General features: G+C 33.1%; 1 protein-coding gene across 2 annotated transcripts; it reads left to right on the top strand.

Moving 5' to 3' along the window:
- The first annotated feature begins 1,103 nt into the window (after positions 1–1,103).
- Positions 1,104–21,469, top strand: Vps29 (vacuolar protein sorting 29). 2 transcript variants are annotated; one of them, XM_035371087.2, is made up of 4 exons: positions 1,104–1,205; positions 1,413–1,604; positions 17,898–18,133; positions 21,201–21,469. In XM_035371087.2, the coding sequence occupies exons 1-4, from the start codon at positions 1,203–1,205 to the stop codon at positions 21,316–21,318; spliced, it is 549 nt and encodes a 182-aa protein (XP_035226978.1). In that variant the 5' UTR covers positions 1,104–1,202; the 3' UTR covers positions 21,319–21,469. The 2 variants fall into 2 exon arrangements, with proteins under 2 accessions (XP_035226978.1, XP_035226977.1); XM_035371086.2 differs by having other exon boundaries at positions 1,143–1,241.
- The last annotated feature ends 1,428 nt before the right edge of the window (positions 21,470–22,897 follow it).

Raw genomic sequence — 22,897 nt, 5'->3', positions numbered from 1 at the left:
ATTGATGTAAGTTACAAAATTATTTTTTAAAAAAAATATATGTTATTATATTGAATCGTGAGAAAAATATGCCAATGTAAAATTTACAATTAGGCTGAAACTCAAACTTAGATTAGCAGAAATTTTGCCATATATGGTTATACATGTTTAAAACTATGCCAATTTAAGGTTGTTTTTTGATTAATTTTAAATAGCTGTTATTATAGTTATCTTAGAAGCAGTAGTAGAGTTCTCTTAGTTAACATGCAGGTAAAGAAATGATTAGAAACAAACGGGCATTTAAAGGAAAAAAAAAAAAATCCCTAAAAATAAAAAAAGGAACTTTATGCTAAGAGTAGCGCATTTTATCTATTATTTTAAAATTGAGTAAGTACTATTAAATTTTGTAATGTTCAGTGTAAAATGCATACTGCAGTAACATTGTCTCTTCCAAATTATAGCTATCTTTCACACACAGCTCATTTTAAACGCTGGTTCTTCAAATTTAAAACGCTAATTTCTATATTGTCAATTGCATCTCCGCGCTCAGGAGCATCATTGCTACGTCATCACTCCTCACTGCCTGTTTCAGCTAGCCCTTCTCTTTTTTCTTGGGTGCGAATAGCCTAATTGGATGGCTCTAGGTACCGTTGTTTTACCACAATGCGAAAAACATACACATTTATGCATATTCTTCATTATTTAATTTCTTCAAATATAATACAGGGCAAAAATATTTGGTGGCAAAAGTTTGAAAAGTGAAACGGACATAATTATTTTAATGATTAATGATTTTATTAACAATTTTATTTATTTATTTATTTATTCTTGTTCTCTTTCTTGAGGGTCTACATCAGTGTCTACGGTAGGGCTAACATTCCTCTGAATCAAAGAGCAGACTGGTTATAATCAATTTCTATTTTTAAAACAGAAAGAGCATATAGTCAAATTAGAAAGCCTTCAGAAATAGGCAAATCCCCTTCAGAAAAGAATTAAGTTCTAGACAGAATTCAGTTTATGTAAAGAGATAAAATTTTTTTGTTATTGAATACTTTTGTTTCCAACGAATTCGCTTCACTTAGAATGAAGGGATGCTTTGGAATTTTTTCTTCTGTATGAATTGATTGCTTCACGCCTTCGACTGGCAGCAGTTTACATCTAAACTCTAACACTTGTTTATGGTTTGGTAAGTTATCCGGAGGGGCGGTGATACATTATAAAATATGGTAAATTTCAATCTTAATGAAAGTGATGAAATAAATGTAAATACTGAATTCATCACCCAGATCGAATTTTGATCGTTGTTTTGTTCTACCTTTGTTTATTAATTAATGTTAACTATGCTTAAGTTATTTCTAGCAGTCACTTTTAAGTATCATACTCATTAAATTTTTGTAGCAAGGTCTTTATTATGTATATTTTGTATTTCATAGCTTGTTCTTGTACTTGGCGACTTACACATTCCTCACAGATGTCACAGTTTACCTCTAAAGTTCAAGAAACTTCTCGTTCCTGGCAGAATACAGCATATATTATGCACCGGTAATTTGTGTACGAAAGAATCATATGATTATTTGAAGACTTTAGCAAGTGATGTGCATGTTGTTAGAGGAGACTTTGATGAGGTAATATCGGCTTCTTCATTTATGAGTATGTGCATTATTATTTTTTGTGTTGGTTAAGTAGAGTAACAAATGTCTTAATTGTTGAAGATAACATTTATATCATGGATTAGGAATAGTGGCTTTTAAAATTGTAGATTAATGTGTATTAAAAATAGAAGCATGTTATGTACAATTAGTATTACATAAGGATAAGTTTAATAATAATAATTGTTAATTACGTTTAGGGAAATTTTTCCGTGAAGCTGTTTTCCATGTTCTTTTACGGTTCTGCTAAATGTAAATGAATGTAGACTATTTTTAATGAAAAATATTATGTTCGTGAATAGTTTTACATAAAGAATTTATATTCGCATTGATTGCATGCATGATTTTAAGTTGTGTGTTAAATGCATGATGTTTTTCTCACTAGAAACAGAAATTTTGAATTGTTACATAATGGTTTCTTGTTATTTGATCTTGCTTTAATTGACCATAGTTTGATCAAGATTTTTAGAGGCCTTAAGCTTTTGAAGGATTTTGGGTATATCAGCTTTTTCCCAATTCCTTCTCCTTCGGTCTTGGTTTATCTGCATCATGCCTTCTATGGTAAAACCAAAAATGAGAAATTCCGGTATTTACGTACTATCAATAAGTACATTAGTAGAAGTCTCAAAATTATCAGAATGTGTCTAATTCTGGTAACCTTGCATTATAAACATTCTTCTGGCAACCAAACAGCTGACACAAAGGCACCATTTCTGAATGTGTTCATTTTGTAATATTCCAAAGGTTTTTATAAACAAATTTCTTGCCTTCAATTCAATTTTAAAATACTCACTTGTAGAATTTGTCTGCAATAGAAGAGACTGAGATCAGAATTCTGCAGGAATACAATGTTCTACCTTAAAATTGTTTAATGAAGCAAGGAGGAGATGTATTTGATACATAGTCTATTAACAAAGCCGAAGCTGTGTGTGATGCCGGGTTTGTGCAATTCTCTGATGTTGTTTTAAGTGAAACTACGGATAGGGGGAGAATTTACTGAGTAAAAAATTACAGAACGCGTCCACGAAAAGTAAGAGTATTACATTTATATTTGTATTATAGGATCCTTATTTAACATTAAAAATTTGTGTTTTCTTTTGATATGTTGATAATGTTTGTCAACTTATGATGAATAGAGATAGGAAATTTTCGGTTAGAGTTGACTTTAGGGTACCCCTTGTATTATCACGAAATTGTTGTTTCATTTATCGCCAAGTTGTTGTCTCATTTATGACAACCTGAGTAGTTGAATGCTATGGAAACCCTATTATGACGTAATTGGTTGTGATGAATTTGAATCGTGGGAAAAAATTTTGAAAGTGTGTGTAGGATTTTGGGTAAGGGCTTGTGTGTGATGGATTAGTACGTTGTTATTTTGTGGTTTACATGGTAAATTGGCTGAATATGATAACATTTGTAGGATTTGGAACGAAAGGGAAAAAATCATTAATTGACTGTGTGTAAATGAAGGTTTACATAGTAGCCATTATTAAGTGTCCTGTTTGGAGGAAGAAAATGCGTATGGTCGAACATCGGATATTTTCGAATGGAGAATATTTTTTACTCTTATTTTTGTGAATTTCTGTGGTGACACCAGTATACAGATTCTAGTTCAGATAATTTTTGGACGTGTTTGGATGCTGTTAAGGAACTGTATTTGACTGAAGATGCGTAAATTCGTAAATAAGGTCAGTGGATATTTCCTTTGTGTGGTGCTAAGATAAATTTCCTTTTTTATGTTATTTCATTGTTTAATTTAAAATGTAGTTTATTCAGGTTATATATTTTTTTGTTGTCTGCTCCCTTGACTTTTTAAAGAATATAGTTCTATGTGTACATGAACAAAGTCAAGGGAATGTGCAAAGCCTAGTTTGTGAAATTCTCTGATTTGTTTTAAGTGAAAATGGGTCGATGTGTACATGGATAAAGTCAAGAGAGTGTGCAATTCTGGGATTTTTTTTTTTAAGTGAAAATAGGTCGATGTGTAGATGGATACCGAGTTTGTGCAATTTTTTGTCTTGTTATTTTGGCTTTGTGTAATGGCGATTTTTGCCCCCCCAAAAACCTCCGCTACGCAAGTCAAAATAACAAGTGAAAGAATTGCACAAACTCGGTATCCATGTACCGCCAAAAATCGTCAAGTTTCGCCAAGGGGTACCCTAAAATATACTTTTAGCAAATTTTCTTAAAGTTTTGAAGATCACCAACTTGCACCTGATAAGTGAAACTTTTACCTTTTCTTGTGTAAAAATTGCCAAATTATATAGTGTAGTATTAATTATATACTTTTGTAACACCTATTGCATGTGTAAAATACTGTCGACCATTTTTGCAAAAACCAAAAAGTGCCTCCAAACAACATGATTTTTCACCAACAGTGAAAAACTGTATATCAAGTACATGGTTGCTACTTTAACTATTTCTGTTTTGCCATTTTGATAAATCATTTTTGTTTCTTTCAGCAACAGTTCTAACGGCTCTTTCTCCTTTTCTACCATAAAATCATAAAAATTTGGGTTAGAGTAGAGAGAAGGGTATCTCTTTATTATCGCAAAGTTGTTGTTTCATTTATCGCCAAGTTGTTTCATTTATGGTAGCCTGAATAGTTGAATGTTATGAAAATCCTATTATTATGTAATTGGTTGCATGATTGCGGTGAATTTGTAAGGGCTTGTTGTGCGTGTTGGTTAAGAAGTACATTGCTTGTTTCTGGTTTAGATGTAAAATGGCTGAATGTGGTAAGATTAATTTAAAGTTTCTGTACAATTTGGAAAGAAAGAAAAAAATAGCATTACTGGACTGGTATGTAAATGAAGGTTTACTTAGTAGCCATTATTGTTTTGTTTATTGGAAGGAAATGCGTATGGTCGGACGATGTGGCACTATGGAGGATATTTTTTACTCTTATTTTGTGAATTTTGTGGCAACGTCAGTATACAAATTCTAGTTCAGATAATTTTAAGAAGTTTTTGGATGCTATTAAGGAATTTTGTTTGACTAAAGACATGTTAATTCATAAATAAGGTAAGCGGATATTTCCTTTGTGTAGTGCAAAGATGAATTTCCTTTTTTATGTTATTTCATTGTTCGATTTAAAATGTAGTTTATTGAGATTATATATTTTTTTGTTACCTGCTCCTTTGACTTTTTAAGTGAATATAGTTCAATGTGTACGTGAACAAAGTCAAGGGAGTGCACAATGCCATCTTTGTGCAATTCTCCAATCTTTTGTTTTTAAGTGAAGATAGGTCGATGTGTACATGGATAACGAGATTGTGCAATTCTTTTTTTTGTTAATTTGGCTTTGTGTAGCAACGATTTTTGGCAAAAAAATCACCGCTGCACAAGCGAAAATAATAAGTCGAAGAATTGCAAAAACTTGGTGTCCATGTACTGCTAAAGGATACCCGTAAATAGATTTTTACCAAAATTTGGATCTGCCTAGTACAGAAAAGAATATGATTGAGTATTTTCAAAGTTATGTGATTAGCACTGGGGGGAAAAATTCATCAACGAGCATGATACGAAACTTTACTTGAAGTCAGACTAACAGTGGCGTTGTAACATTAAAAATTGCGATAAGTGAGTATCCATTCAAAAAGGAACTAGTTGAAGGGTTCCAATATTGCTTTTTAGACTTCACCCAGATTTATTTGCTATTGGTTCAAAGAGCTAACAACTATTGAATGCAGAAAAGAATAATTAGATTTGAGTAACAAGACGGTGATAGATGGAAACAATTATTTAAGAGAAGTTTGCACACACAACCTTTTGTTAACACCGAAGGAAAAAAATTAAAGGACATAACCACATAATAGAATCAATAAAAGCCTTTTCTCAAAATGCAAAATCCAAGTAGGTAGAATACTTCCTGAGCAATGAGGAATTTGTGCAGAGAATAATGAGAGTTTCATCGTAAGAGTACCTGATAGAATGGTAGCCATCCTTTTACTAGCAATCAAGGAAAATATTGAAATGGGATCTGTAATTTTTTTGGACTCGTGCAAGGCATACAAGACTGATGAATTAAGAGCTGCAAATTTAAAAAAATTCGGGATCAGTTACAGTTATAAATTTGTTGACTTGGATACTAGTGCATACACACAGAACATCGAAAGATTATGGGGCCCGACGAAATGGCAATGCAAAAGCATCGCGGAACTGCAAAACAGCACGTAGACCTTGTATTTATGCAAATATATGTGGTGGCGTCTTCATAAAGAAGACATATTTATATTGATTTTGAATGCCATTAGGAAGTTTTGGCCCCCATTATAGTGTTATTCTTTTTAGGTTTTTCATTTAAATAGCTTTTTTGTTGTTGTTGTTAAAATAATTAATTTAAAGTGCCTTTATGTTTAGTTATTTTTGCAACTAAACTGTACCACAAATTTTTTTGATCATATGTTCTGAAACATAAAATTTTTTTTTTTAAATTTTTGTTTTAATTCATATTAAATATGTACTGGTGAACAACATGAAATGATTTGGTGTCAATTTTGCAGTTCGTACCAACTTTTCTGGTAATCCTTATTTAATAATTAAAATTTGTGTGTTTTCTTTTGATATGTTGATAATGTTTCCTGTCTTACGATTAATAGAGATAGTTAGGAAATTTTCTTAAAGTTTTAAAAGTCACCAACTTGCATATGATAAATAACTTTTACCTTTTAACGCCTAAATATATAATCGCCTAATTGCACCTAGGTGGTCATGTTAATACACATGTACTGAAATTCGCTTTGTGGCCTCTTTCCTTGATGCTTTATGTATGTGTTTCTGTTGCTTAATAGTTAATCTAGCTGTGTTTCAAGTATAGTGCTCTAGACCAGAGATTTTTAATAGAATCAATAGGCGATCAATAAACAAATAATCACTGACAATTGACTGACAGAATCAAGATCCCATTGCTTACAAATAAATTTTTGCTAACAAAATGAATAATAAATTGTTGTTGTTGCTTTTCTTCCGTTTTCTGACGAAGTCAGACAAGGTCCAAAAGACCATTGATTCTAAGAAAGTCGAGCACAAGGAGGGGATTGGAATAAATATCTCTCCCTAGAGAGGCCCAAGCAGCTTAATATGTGCTCGGCAGACACCTGTTTTCAGCACTTAGTGCATGTGGCAAAGATCTGAATGCCCTCCTTGGAAAAGAGGCTCATAATATGACCGCTGGCAATACATGATAGCACAGTTCGGGAGCACCTGTCACACTCAAGGGTTAAAGTCCAATCAGGCTTGTTGTCCAGGTACCAGAGATAAGTAGGAGACACCAACCACTCCACTATGATTTGTGGTGTTTTCAAATTATATAATTACAGATAGGTAAGGGCGAAAGAGGAGGAAGTTAAAAGGCTACCACCATCTTTTGCTATTTGTCTGCCATTTCGTTGCCGTAAAGATCCACATGGGATGGGATCCACTGAAAATAGATATCATGATGCTAAAAAATTACGTGTAGTTTTTGTAGGACAGAGATATTAGTCATATCACCCTCGCAAATCTAATTATTAAGATGATGGAGTGAGCTTCAGCTCTCGGATAAACTCCATACGTCTTCAGAATTATTCTCTGTTAGTATAGCCTCTAGTCCTAAATTGATTGCTGTCAGCTTACTTCTGAAAACTGAACAGTGATCTGGATTGAGTGTCATTTTTCTTCGGGAGGGTCTCAATATAAATACAGTCAAAAGTCGTTAATTCGGACACCCATGATCCAGAATGATCTATAATCCGGACCTCAAAGCTACAAACTTTCTGCGCATGCACAGAGTCGTAGCTAGGGTTTTCAGCGCCCAGGGACAACTGAAGATTTCGCACCCCCTACTGCTTGCCAAGGATGGAAAACATTTAATTCTAAAATGTCGTAACATCAGTTTGGCGCCCCTTGGATTCTGCGCCCGAGGACAGGTGCCTCCTCTAGCTACGCCCCTGCACATGCGTCACGTTGACGCATGCGTGTAAGACCTTTACGGCTGCGAATATGCGTGTGCGCATGCCCAAAATACGTTTACGCATGCACGTTTAACGTATAATGGACGATATAAGCTAAGCTAAAATTATCTAATTTAGTTAATGTTGCAGATTGCGCTGTTCCTTAATCTTCGAATTGGATCCGGCTTATTATTTTTTGCAGACTGTTAGAGCAATTTTATAAAAGTAAGCTTGAACTTTCGATTATGTCAAATAGAATTTCCGATATATATTTACTAATATGTAAAGGATCTACAAAGCAAAAGTATGTTTCGAAGTCCATTAAAAAAAAAGTGGAATTGCTGCAAAAAATGGATAAAGGCATATCCTTTGTTTATCTAGCCATTCCGAAATCTGTTTATCAATTTCATGCGGCGCGCAATGAATTGGAAGTTGATCTGTCAGCACTATCCTTATCTTCAGGGCAGATGCTTTTATTTTATTTGGCTTATAATTCCTTACTAAATGTAGTATTTCATCTCGATGTACTCCATCCTTGATATGATTTAAATCAAATTCCTCGTCATTATAATTCGCTTCCGATAGCGAAGAAAGTAAAGTAAACAAATAAATATTAAACTTTTTTTTGTAAATTTTGATACCCTTTAGATCATAATTGTTCTTTATTTCATAAATTACGGTTTCATGTTTTTAATTTTACAATTTCTGCATGCCATCTCACCAGATTTAAACTGATGATTTATAATCCGGAAAAATCGATAATCCAGAATCGCCAAAGTCCCGACGGGTCTGGATTAACGACTTTTGACTGTACCATTACCTGCAATAGTCAGAAATTTTGCTGCCGTCTGTGAAGATCTTGGTAGCATTTTTGGAAATATTGTCTATTGCCTCCAAAGTCAGCTGTCTAAGGTGGTTGGTAATACAGTCAAAAGTCGTTAATCCGGACCCGTCAAAGGACTTCGGCTGGTCTTATTTCGGCTGGTCAATTATAGCTGGTCTGTCTTCTAGTCTGAAGAGGCTGTAAATAGGCCTCAAAAAGGGCTGTTTCCATAGCGTAGCTGTTCCTCATGCCAGTAACAATATGGGCAGTACTTAAATGAACTTTTTCTAATTTCTTCAGGTTGGAATTAGAGGCACAACTATAAATTGGGTACCCGAACTCGAGTATGGGATGAAAGAGTGCCAAATAAGTATTTATGAGAGTAGTTGCATTATGTCCCCAATCCTTACTTGCAGTGTATTTAAGTATTTTAGTTGCTTTCTACTTTTCAGAACAGTATGTTCAATATGCTTGGGACATGTGAATTCAGGGTCTAGGATAATCGCCAGATATTTAGGGTGCTTCTTGTAGGTAAGTTCCTGATTATTAAGCTTCAACTTAGGCTGATATTTGTTAATGTGCTTATTTGTAGTAAAGAAAGTAACAATTGATTTGGCTGGGATAAAACATAGTTTCAATTCTGCAAAAACCTTTGACAAAGCTGTTAGAGAATTATAGAGTTTCAATTCTATTCCAGTTATATTAGTGCTAGAGCTCCAGAGAACAATGTTGTCTGCAAATATTCCAATTCTTACATCCGAAGAAGGCACTTTCTCCAAACCAACTACAGCCAAAAGTCGTTAATTCAGACACCCATAATCCGGAATGATCTATAATCTGGACCTCAAAGCTAAAATCCTTCTGCGCATATGCGTGTGCGCAAGCGCAGAATACGTTTTCGCGTGCGCGTTTTATGTATAACGGACGGTATAAGCTAAAATTATCTAATTATCTATTTCAGTTAATGTTGATGATTGCGTTGTTCCTTAATCTTCAAATTGGATCTGGCTTATTATTTTTTTGCAGACTGTAAGAGCAATTTTATAAAAGTAAACTTGAACTTTTGATTATGTCAAATAGAATTTCCAATGCTGGAGCTCTCAAAGGATCTACAAAACGAAAGTATGTTTCGATGTCCATCAAACAAAAAGTGGAATTGCTGCAAAAAATGGATAAAGACATGAAGAAGGTGACAGAGAGGTTAGTGAAAACGAAAAAATTTCGATTGACAAGTTAGTCGGTATTCTCGGCACAGCAATTACGGGACTTGAACAGTGGAACTTTGTAACTGAACAAGAAATTATGTCTGTTTATGAATTAAAAAGAAAGTATTATCACATAAAACGAAGCAACTTAAACAACTTACATTGAAAGAAATGTTTAATAAGTAAAGAAATAAATATTAAGCTTTTTTTTTTTTTTTGTAAATTTTGATACCGTTTAGATCACAGTTGTTCTTTATTTCATAAATTACGGTTTCATATTTTTAATTTTAAAATTTCTGAATTCCATCTTATGAGATTTAAACTGATGATCTATAATCCAGAAAAATCGATAATCCGGAATCGCCGAAGTCCCGACGAGTCCGGATTAACGACTTTTGACTGTATATACATGGTGAAGAGCATAGCTAAGAACCGATCCCTAAGGGACGGACATTTTGGCTAAGTTTATAAGAGTCTGAAATAGTTTTAACTTTTACCTTAATATGTCTTTGCTGCAGAAAGTCTAATATCCATAAATAAAGTGTTTTCTCGAAGTCATGCCATGCAGTTTTAAAATCAATTTGTGCTTCCAAAATGTATCGAAGGCCTTCATGAAGTCCAAAAGGGCAGCCACTGTATGATGAGTAGGTTTAAAATTCTGAGCAACTCTTATGGTTTGGCAGAAATACATAATTTGATCTATATTGCTATGGCCACTTCTAAAGCCATATTGTTTGCTAGGTATCTAGGTAATACTGGACTCGTAATAAAATCATTTTCGGTAAAATTATATCTACGGGTACCCCTTTTAGATTTTTGGCGGCACATGGATACTGAGTTTGTGCAATTCTTTGACTTGTTATTTTGGCTTGTGCAGCCAAAATAACAAGACAAAGAATTTCACAAACTTGGTATCCATGCACACATCAACCTATTTTCACTTAAAAAAAAAAAAAAAAAAAAAAAAAAAAAAAAAAAAAAAAAAAAACCCGAATTGCACAAACTTTGTGCACTCCCTTGCATTTATCCGTGTACACATCGAACTATATTCACTTAAAAAGTCAAAGGAGCAGCCAAATATATATATATATATATATATATATTGTTTCTTAAGAAAAAATTGAATTTAATTAAATAAATTAATTAAAATACAAATTTAATTAAATAATTCTTATATATATAATCTTATTAAACTACATTTTAAATCAATCTAAAAAATAATGTAAAAAAGGAAGTTCATCTTTGCACTATACAAAGGAAATATCCACTTACCTTATTTATGAATTAACACATCTTCAGTCGAAGAAAATTCTGTAACAGCATCCAAAAATTTCCTAAAATTATCTGAACTAGAATTTGCATACTGGGCGTTGCTACATAAATTCACAAAATAAGAGTAAAAAATATCCGTCTTAGCGTGGCATTGTGCAACTATATGCATTTCTTTTCTATAAACAGGACGCTTAATAATGGCTACTAAGTAAACCTTCATTTACAATCAAGTAATGCTTTTTTACGCCTTTCTTTCCAAATTGTACAGAACCTTCAAATTAATCTTACTTTGTATTTTACCATCTAAACCAGAAAACAAGTAATGTACTTCTTAACCAACACACACGACAAGCCTTTACAAATTCACCGCAATCGTGCAACCGATTACATCATAATAGGGTTTCCATAATATTCAACTACTGAGGCTAAGATAAATAAACCACTACTCTGAGATAAATGAAACTACAACTTGGCGGAAATTCGTTAAATTCACACAAAATATAACATAAATAAAAAGAAATTTGAAATTAAAAATTAAGGGGTTGAGTTACTGACCTTCAGGTGTAACACTAAATGTGTTCAAAATTTTGGTGGCTGTAAGTGCCATCATCTTCTCACAGTGCAGTAAACTCAAATACAGCTCCTGTGTTTTTTTAACAAAGATGAAATTTTTTAAAGTCACACAAATCATAAAATAAATAAAAAAGTTCAAAATTCAAGCTGCTAACAAATGTGTGCAAGACTGTGTGCATTCAAAATTTAGTGTCTCCAGGTGGCACTGTCATTTCACAGTGTGATGAACTCTTATATTCTTCATTTTTTAATAATAGATGTTTTATATGCGACATGTGCATACTTTTTAAATCTGATTTATAATAAAAATTATTTTGTTGTATATTCTTTGCATGTACAAAATAGCTGCAGCGGCAGCGCCAAACAGGCTATTGATATTTAGATATTTAGTGATACGGAAGATGAGCATAAATCTCACCTACGTACTGTTTTTGAAAGATTAACTTCATATGGTTTGACAATTAACGCTTCGAAATGTGTTTTCGGCGTTCCGGAAATATCTTTTTTAGGCCATATAATCAATAAAGATGGTACCAAGCCTCTGACGAACAAAGTGGAACCGATACTTAACTACCCACTTCTTAAAACGGAAAAGATTTGCAGAGATTTTTAGGATTTTAAAATTTTTACCGTCGATTTTTACCCAACGTAGCCCAGAATCAAATACATTTAACTTCGTATTTAAAAGGGGCTAAGAAAAATGATAAAACAATCCTGAATTTGTCTGAGGAAGCGCGGAGTGAATTTCAAAAGTGCAAACAGCTAATCGCTAATGCTGTTCTTTTGGCACACCCGAAGAAAGATGCCCAGTTGGTTTTACAGGTTGATGTGTCAGACTTCGCGATCGGTGGAACGCTATCACAAATAGTTGATAGAAATTTACAGCCTCTCGCATTTTTCTCGCGAAAGCTTTCGCAGGCGGAAAGGAACTATAGTGCGTATGATCGAGAGCTATTGGCAGCTTATGCTGCTATTAGGCATTTTAAGCATATGTTGGAAGCATGGAACTTTTCTTTAATCACCGATCACAAACCGCTCACGTATGCATTCCGACAGTGTTTGGATAAGTGTTCACCTCGTCAGGCTAGGCAGTTAGACTTTATCTCCCAATTCACCACTGAAATTCGCCATATAAAAGGTTCGGAGAATATCGCTGCCGACGTACTTTTGCGTATAGAAGCAATAAGCATGCCTAACCCTATCGACTATGAGGAAATCGCTAAAATGCAAGAAATCGACCCAGAATTACAAACATTGCTTAAAGAGTCAAAAGTTCTACATCTCAAAAAAGTTACCTTACCGAATTGTAGCTTACCGATATATTGCGATGTGTCAACAGGTAACGCCCGTCCTTACATTCCTCCGGCATTCCGTGAGAAAGTTTTTGCCACCTTGCACAATTTGTCTCACCCCGGCATTCGCGCATCAACAAAGTTAGTATGTTCACAGTTTGTTTGGTCTTCCATCCGCAAAAATTGCGCGAAATGGGCACGGCAGTGCATTCCGTGCCAGAAAGCAAAAGTAAGCAGGCATACTAGAACCCTGTTAATGAAGTTTCCAGACCAATCACAGAGGTTTGATCACGTCCACCTTGACCTTGTTGGTCCCCTACCTCCTTCTCAAAATAATTATTACTGTCTAACTATGATAGATAGATTTACTAGATGGCCCGAAGCAGTACCCATACCAGACATAACAGCACGCACAGTAGCACAGGCTTTCTATGACCACTGGATTACTCAATTTGGTTGTCCGACTGTTATTACTACCGACCAAGGGCGACAGTTTGAAAGCGGCTTATTTCGAGCCCTTTCCCAATTATTGGGAATCAAGAGAATCAGGACGTCTCCGTACCACCCACAGGCGAATGGACTGATCGAGGAATTCCACCGTCCTTTGAAAGCTGCCTTAAAAGCGCACGATACCAGTGACTGGGTGGCTGCCCTTCCAACGCTGCTGATGGGTTTCCGCGCCGCTCTCAAAGAGGACATAGGAGCAACCACTTCTGAACTGGTGTATGGAAAGACTATCCGTCTCCCAGGAGAATTTTTCAATCCGACACCTCCGGATGCGTCCCCTAAACAGTTTGTGGAGGATTTAAAATCTCACTTTGCCAGTGTCCGCCCGACCACGACTTCTAGCCACGGCCAGCAAACATGTTTCATTCATCCACGCCTTCACAAGTCCACATATGTGTTTGTTCGACACGAAGGAGTTAGAAAACCACTTCAAACTCCTTATGATGGACCATTTAAGGTGCTAGAAAGACAAGATAAAACGTTTGATCTCGAAATAAACGGGACTAAGCAAACGATCTCCATAGATAGACTGAAACCCGCTTTTGTAACCATGGACTCTTCTCAAGTTGCTTCCAAGAGTGTGAAAAAAACTTCGGACATTTGTATCACCCGTTCTGGACGATTAATCCGACACCCGCATCGGTATGTCACATTTCGTTGACACTGCGGAGGGAGTATGCAGCTGCAGCGCCAAACAGGCGATACGGACTTAAAAACTGTACAGAAAAGCGCCAATTGGCGAAACAGTAAACCCATTTGGCAAACCTACAGGCTGACGGGAAGAGAAGAATTTTCCCTGGCAGTCAAGTGGAACTACTTCAACAAATGTGTGCGTCTCTGCTTCGCCAAGATATGTGAACTTGTGTACTCGCATCTGTACTGTGCTCTGAATTTCTTAAGCCGTTATAATGTACCCGGCAACTGTTACTTTTCCTTATTAAATTTGATTATTAATTGTAACATGTCTATCTTAACTAAGATTTTGGCTTTCCTAGTTAATGTTAGGGATATTTTCGTATGCACGTGTTACTCACACGTACATCATAGCCATAAAGCTTTTTCATACATAGTAATGTATGATAGTGTTTATGGCTATATAATATACATTCACTCAATCTGTAATGAAAAATACTGTGCTAGATTTCTTAACATTTTCATTAGCGAGCCCTTTTGATCGACGATATTTTTTCTGTTGCATATTTCAGTAAAGATATAATTTCTTAAGTATCAGATTTGGAACACATTAAGTAATAAATTTGAGAACTGGAATTGATTTAAAAACCCCATAAGTGGTTGAATAAAGAAATGCCGTACAAAGTCTGAGATCCAGAATCTCTAGGAACTTTAGCGACTCCAGATTTTTTAAATTTGCAGAATTTGGATCATCAGTTTAAATCTAGTATGTAAGATGACTGGTAGACATGAGAACATTGGGTCTTTACTTATTGTTCAGGTCAAATAGAAAAATGCTAACTCTTCTCACAACCACTCAAGGGCCAAAAATGTGACTCTGGCCAACATCATTACGTCAGTCAATATTGTCATTGACCACCATGTGTCACTCCGTTGCGAGCAAGTGTTTGAAAGGGATACGCAAGAACTGCAGTTAGTTGCATTTACTTCACACCTGCTTTCTTTTGTTTAGTATTATACTGTCTATTGCTAAACTTTGTAAGGGGAAGATATTTTATCCTTATTCTATCCTTTGTCTGGTGGTCCAGATTTCAAACTTTTTACTGTACCTCTTAAAATAAATTCTAACATATATAATAAAAACAAATTTGAAAAAGCCATGAATTTGCAGTAGTTAAAAAAAATAGTCAATTAGAACTTTGTAAGGTATAAGCACTTTAAGAAATCTATAATTTATGTATAAATAAAAGCGTTAGTTATACGTTATGTATGTTATATGCCACTAGTTAGCTTTGAATAAAAATTATTCAGTTTTTATACAACCTTCAGTTTAAAAATTGTAAATTTATTTTTAGCTTCGCATTGAAATAACAGACAGAGTTGGCATTAGGATTTTTGATGCCTTGTGCAATCACTGTAATTCCAAAATTCTGTTGCCTGGTACCTCTCTAAATTCTATAAATGTGCTTAAACTGTGCTGCATGGTTGGGTAGCAATGGCATTGATGCCAGCCGTGATGACTGATTAATGGATATGCTTCCTTTAATGCATTTATTTCTTTTTTACATTTTTTTGTATTTATTAATGTGTTTAAAAATTTGTTGTATTAATGTTCTGAACTCGTTGCATAGATATTGTATTTATATGAAGTTAAAGGATGTTTTCACTGGTATGGGGATCAGAGTAAGCATCATGTCATAATCTAACTTTTAGTTAAAAATATCCCAAATTAGTAGATCGTTTCATTGAATGACTGGTTTTACAAAACTTCTAAAATTAGCATCTGATGTATAGCATAATTTATTGATCAGAGATCTGTTGTTGTGTTTTAAGTACTGTATTCTAAATGAAAAATTATTTGCCTACATTATTATGTTTTAAAACTGTCATACTTAGATAATTAGGGAGGATTATAGCAGGGTGGTGTTTGTATTTTTCATTATCATTTTTTAATTTTGCAGTGGTATATATTTTGTCATAAAATTAAGAATTAAATTTGTAATTAAGAGTTATTAATCTTAAGAGTGTTATTAATCTGATTTTTCATAGCAGAATGTAAGGTTTAAAATATCTGAATGTTTATTTATTTCTTACTCTCGTAGTAGATGGGGATTGTGTTTTTAAACAGAAGTATTTATGATGTTAAATGTGTTATTAAACAAACCAACAAGTCTCCCTCCATCATGGGGGGGTTGGAACTTTGTATCCCATTTTTAAAATAAAGAGAGCATAATTGTAATTTTATTAAATTTCATGTATAATGTTAATGAAGTTATAGACATATATACCTTGGACCAAATGAAATTACATTTCATACGATTTTGCTGACCAAATATAAGAAAGTTTTAAAAATAAGGTAACATGAAGAGAATTGCACACATGTGTACATAATATGTGCCCACTTTTTTTTTCCCATAAGCTCTGGAATATAATAGGATATTGCTTATACAAATAATTTTTTAAAGCTCTTATGATGATATAAGCTACTAAGATACCAATATGGTTATCAGAAGAAATGCTGTATTAAATGTGCTGTTTAAAAAAAAAAAATTGAAAAGTTTAATGTTTCTTGTGTAAGTTTTTGAAATGCCATAAATTAAGTTAAAATTCATGCCATAAATTAAGAGATCTGCCACTGATGTTAATAGCTTGATATTTGAACTTGTTACGATTTTTATGCTGAAGTATTATCATGCTTAACTGAAAATTTTTTTCATGTCTGTATTATAAATCATTAAATATTCAGTATTTTCTGTTTATCTGTAACCCGTTTCTGAAAAGTCACCAACTACTGGTGGCTAATTTTTCTCCAAGCTAAGGCACAAAAGATGTAAGCCATTTTCAAAAATGGCAGTGCACAAAGAATTACATAAAACAACAACTAATTAACAAAATTTAAAAATACAAGAAAATCCTTAATAAAACACTGTTTTTTACTTACATTTAAACACTTACTTGTCCTCCCCAGCAATCTGTTGCTTCAAAAATCATTGGAGAATTGCACAAATGTCAATCTATAAAATTTACTTGTTTAAAAAGTACAGCTTCATGGAATTTGAATTTTTCTTTTCTGAATTGGTGGGAAAAAGGCTGTATTTCTGAAGAAATTCAATACTTTCTTTTTGTAAGCCAGCAAACTTTGCAGTCCTATTATGATTTCTTATGAGAGGAAAAAATGTACTCAAATGCAATAAAAATAAACATTTATCAGAAAGACAGCTGTCAGATATGAAAGCAGAAATCAGCTCTCATTTTCTGTGTGCATGCACATTCTTGGGTTGCCAAAAATGCATTTGGGGACATCATGGGTTGCCTATTTTGGCGACATAATTCATAGCCTCATAAATATATTCAGAAGGAGGTATGTATAATTAGCAAGAACCAAATATTCTTTATCTATATTTCCTTTAAATGCATATTAAAATAAATTAATGTTCTTTAATTTCAACAAGAGAACTACATCTACTACTTCAGCATAAATGTTTTCAGAATTTTTACATTAATGAGGGTATAAGAAAAGCTTAATTTTTAGAGAATTAATCTAAAGTGATAAAAGATTTATAAAACCTAATAGAACTGTAAAATTCTGTTGGATTGTTCAGTTTATTTTACACATATTGAGACTAAATTCTAGCCATTATCAAATAAATTTTATAGGACAAATTAAAAAAATAATTTTATAAAGAGTTTAAGTATTCTAAACCTTACAGTCTGCTTTTGAAAAAACTGGCTGCTAAATAAAATTAAAGATTTTCAGGATGCTGCATTTAATTTTATTATTTGACTTTCAAGAGTTGTCAGAAATTCATACCGGTGCAAAAATTATAAAATCATAATTAGTGGTACACCTGCATGCAATAATATATTAATGAATTTCAGCTTACCTAAAACTTATAATTTTAAAAGTGAGTTTTATGATTATCTTTTCGATTATAAAATAACTGAAATTTGGGTAATTAAAGAATATGCCAATGAAAATATTTTAAATGATAGAATAAAGTTTCTACTTTTTTTTTTTTTTTTTTTGACAGAATCTCAATTATCCTGAACAAAAGGTGGTCACTGTCGGTCAGTTTCGAATTGGACTCTGCCATGGTCATCAGGTTGTGCCGTGGGGTGATCCAGACAGTTTGGCACTAGTACAGCGGCAGTTGGATGTGGATATTCTAATATCTGGTCATACACACAAATTTGAAGCCTATGAACATGAAAACAAATTCTTTATAAATCCGGGTTCTGCCACTGGTGCCTATAATCCTCTGGATAGGTAAGTGACTTTCACAAGATGCAGTTTTGTTTTGTATGTAGTCATTTTTTGTAGTCATTCATCATATAAATAAAAATTACATCAGATTTTGTTTTAATATGATTTAGCCCCAGTCTAGTAACATTAAAATACAGGGTTTTATAAAGTCCCGGACCCATTTTGATGTTTATTAACTCATAAAATAATATAGATTAAAATTAATAACATAAATGGTTAGATAGACCCAAAAAGTTTCATGACCCTTGTCAATGAACTTCCACGTGTGCCCCCTTCGTTGCACGGAGAATATCAAGTTGATATTCAATTTCACGCCAGGTACCGCCATTATATCAGGTGATCTGAGTGGCCAAGGAAATGGACCTCCTCGCCCAATCCATCTTCCTGTAAAATGGTCATTCAAAGAACTACGAACGATGGTACTCCAATGAGGTGGTGCACCATCTTGTTGCAAAAAGACATGTGGCTGAAGCTCTTCTAGTTGTGGAAATACGAAGCTTTCCAACATGTCTAAGTATACGACTGATGAGACCGTCTTTTCTGTAAATAAAAAAGGCCCAATGACTCGGTCCACACCACACATTAACCTTTGAGGAATCCCTTTGTGCCTCACATTATTCATGGGGGTTTTCAGATTCCCATATGCGCACATCATGGCGATTAACAATGCCAGAAAGATGAAAGGATGCTTCGTTGGAGAACATTATGTGCTTCAGAAATTAAGCATCATCTTCTAGCCTCAGCATATCTGTTGCAAAGGCCATCCTCCTAGGCCTGTCGTCCGGTTCCAAAACTTGAACAATTTGAACTTTGTATGCATGCAGTCTTAATTTTTTTCTTAATAACCTTGTACACCCTCAAAATTGGCATATCCAATTCTCTTGCCGCTGATCTTACAGATCTTATAGGATTGTGTAAAAATGTCTCTCTAACATGATCAACATCAAAATCACTTGTGTAGGGACATCCGGAACATTTCTTATCTGCAATACTTCCAGTTTTTAGAAAATTCTTTTTCTACCGCAAGATGCTGCATTTGGATGGAGGATCTTTTTGGTAAATTCTTCTGCAATTTCTCTGTTTGCATTATGGATTTCGTTTCTGTGAGCCATCATAAAATCTGTGCTTTCTGTTGTAGTGTATGCATTCTCCTTAATGTCTGGTCGAATAAAACATCACATACAAAAGTGCTAGAACAAACACATCAAAAGCAAACATAAGTAGTTGCCAAAAACAATAAAGAGAAAAATGCAATTAATAAGCATACAATATTTAGAAATGTACAGACATTTAGACTGGAAAATGAAATTATCTGAAATTAACCACACGCACAGACGATATTTACAAAAGTAAAGACATTCAAACCTGAAAAGGAAAATATATAAGTTATTCCATCAATAAATGACATAAGTTTGTTTATATCTTCATTATTTTATGAGTTATTAAACATCAAAATGGTTCCAGAACTTTATAAACACCCTGTATTTATTTTAAAAAAGCATAAACATGTTAATATTTAAAACAATTTTCAAGTTAAAAAATTAATCGTTGAAGACTTTTAGAAAAGCAAGTGATTAAAATTATACAGTTTACCAGAGATTAATTTCTAAAATTAATAGAGGCATTGTTTTAAGGAATGCTGTTGGAAAGCTAAAAAAGAATGAGTATGATGATAAGTAGCTAAAATTAACATATTACAAGATATATAAATAAATAGCAACAAATGATATTTAATGATACATGTATAGTAAAAGGTGCTTATTGGTGATCCTGCCTCACATTATTGCAATGATAAATGTGTTTGACACCAAAAATTTTTTGGTAGTGAAACATCTTCAGGTGCATCTTTACCCATGGTTGTGTCAAGTATAATATTCTCTCTAGCAATCTGTAAATTTTATTAAAATCTTGCACCTGTTGTCTGCAATTATCTTCAGTAAATGTTTCACAACTTTGTTTTTAACTTTAAAAAAAATATTTTATGTCAAATGCCACTGACAACCCATTGTTCAGATAATATCATCTGCTAACCATTGTATGTCTTGGATAACTTAATTTCCATTCCATGCCCATTTTAATAAAAAAATGCAAAATAACAGTCTCAGTTGACTGAAAGGTCACTTCACACACACACACACAAAAATATATATATATATATATATATATATATATATATATATATATACATTCGTGTATTGTATCATCAATCATTTTGAGATAAATGTTATTGCTTATGGTTATCTCATAACCATAAGAAAATTCATAAACCTGGATCAGTGAATTGACCTTTAAATCATGATTTGAATTTCTAAATTTCGTCTTCTACGGTTTTATAATAAATAAGGTCTGTTATTTCTCAAAAATGCCATCTAAATGCATTTCAAACAATTAAAACTTAAATATTTATCGGTGTTGTATCTTCATACTTATCGTTGTACTTATTTGTCCAAGATATTCTCAAAACTTGATAAAAATATTGAAAAGGTAATAAAGTGGAAACATGTGACTTTAGAACTCACCAAAAATTGGATGTTATTAATATAAACTAGAATAAGGTGAAAAGAAATGTATCATGTTGGAGGATTTGGTACTGTATCTTTTACGATCAAAAAGCTGAAAGAAAGACTGCAGAATTTTGTATCTGAATCTGCTCTTTTTAAAAGTATTGATGTTTGGCAAAGATTGAAAAAAAAAAAAAAAAAAAAAGTCTTAAGTTCAACCAGTTTAGACAGTGTAAATTATTTGTGCAAACAGATGTTGAGGGCTATTTTCAGATGGAAAAAAAGAACCAAATCTACGAAACGAACATTCAAACTTATTCAAAAAGGTTTTGAGCCCTGACAAAAACTGTTTAAATATAATGAAATTGTGAATAATTAAGTTCCAGTAGTAGACTTTTGCATTTAAAGTTGATTATGTATTGTAAAGTGAAATTATTTTTGCCATTTATTCATCTAAAGTTATTAATGGATATAGTTGCTGAGATTTATGCATACCTTTCATGTCTAAGAAACTCTGCCTTTCTTTTTTGGTGTATTTCAGAATATATTCTATTATTTTTTAATTTTAGTGCTGTCATTCCATCCTTTGTCTTAATGGACATCCAGTCAGCTACAGTGGTGACATATGTGTATCAGCTTGTTGGCGACGATGTGAAGGTGGAGAGAATTGAATACAAGAAAGCATGATTAAAACTTTGATGTGTAACTTTGGAACTGCATTGCCATTCAACCACACTATTTGTGGTGTTTGTATATAATACATTATTAATTGTTGTAATGATTTCTTTTGTAAACTTAGAAGTATATATTCATCAATATTAAATTTGTTTAAATTGACTGTTATATGAAATATATTACCAGTATTTACAGTCCTTCTTTTTTTTCTTTCTATTTCAATATAGCACTTTTCCCCCTTACTTAAGAAGAAATTTATTTATGATGTCTTCTGCAGCTTTTGTTATGCAAATTAACATATAAAGCTAAACATATGGTATGAAAATAAGCATGTAGTGTGTTTGTTTTTCTTACAAGTTTTTGAATTGTTACATTAATATGAACAATTTTAAATATTCTGCTAAACATACCATACATAGAAATAAATAAATACCATATACATAGAAAATCCCGAAACATTATTTTCTATGTATGGTGGTGATACTAGGTTTGATGGTTAAAAAACCAGATTTTGATGCAAGGTATTCAGAGTCATTTCAGTATGAAAAATCTTTTGAAACTGCTAATTGACTGTAAGGATATCATTGAATAGGAAAGAAATACTGCTACTAGAAAGGTGTATTTGCTCATCTGTTATGTTTTGTTAGATGTGAAGTGTCAGAATACATTTTATAAGAATAATGTGTCCAAATCCTGGTTTAGAAAATATTGCATCATAATCCTCATAAATAAAGATGCTATCACGCATCCATTTATTTCAAGCTAACAACTGTTTAAATTATTTTTCTGCCAGCTGTATCATTGAAAGAAAGACACATTCCCCCCTCGTTCTAACTATACATTTCCAGTGTTGATGATTATGTGCCCACTATTAAGTGTTTATGCTGGTAATTGGCTATGAGTACAGGCATTTAACTAGGTTTGTATCTGGATTAAACTCATATTAAAGAAGATGAAGTGCATAATATTTGAGACCTACTGGGCTCTTGTCCACATTTGAAAATGCTTTTAATGTTATTCACTGCATATCATTTAATGCTGCAATGAAATAAAAATAACTATTAAAACCCTATCGTATCACTAAAGCCTAACCATTATGCATCTTGTTCGTGATTTGAAATACCACCTGTTCTGTTCCATCTTCGATAACAAAGGGGTATCACATATAACAATGCATGAGGATAGATGAAATTTTTTCAAAAAACAAGCTAGTCCATTACCTGCTATTGGAGGGTTCTTAGCCAAAACGTGTTCTGTATCCTGCCTAGGTACATGAGATTTTTTGAAGCATCTAAAAATGTTTCATTTGTAATGTTGTGTCTCATCTGTTTCTCCAAAGAACTGGTTACCACATAAGTCAACTGATCAGATATCCCCAAAATAAAAATTCTGGGAAATGTTCCTTTCGATGTGCTGCTGAGGGTAGCTGTAAATATGAAATGGGCTTTAAAATAATTTTTTTTTCTATTGTATAATGTGAGCGATTTTCATTTACATAATTAATAATTATACTATGACTTTAAATAGCACTGCTGTTTCAGGGGCATCTTATTGAAATGATTTGGCTGTTATCCAAGTTAAACAAGCACTT

This window comes from Stegodyphus dumicola, chromosome 2, assembly GCF_044657685.1.
Source record: "Stegodyphus dumicola isolate Sdum_Otavi_A_Nest chromosome 2, ASM4465768v1".
Classification (NCBI taxonomy): domain Eukaryota; kingdom Metazoa; phylum Arthropoda; class Arachnida; order Araneae; family Eresidae; genus Stegodyphus; species Stegodyphus dumicola.
This window is presented reverse-complemented; position numbering and strand designations above follow the sequence as displayed.

Bases quoted from the DNA above. Each gene is read 5' to 3' on its own strand.
- Vps29 (XM_035371086.2), top strand. From the start codon at position 1,203: ATGGTAAATTTCAATCTTAATGAAAGTGATGAAATAAAT. The intron at 1,242-1,412 runs GTAAATACTGAA...TGTATTTCATAG, and splicing joins ATGAAAGTGATGAAATAAAT to CTTGTTCTTGTACTTGGCGA. The intron at 1,605-17,897 runs GTAATATCGGCT...TTTTTTTGACAG, and splicing joins TTAGAGGAGACTTTGATGAG to AATCTCAATTATCCTGAACA.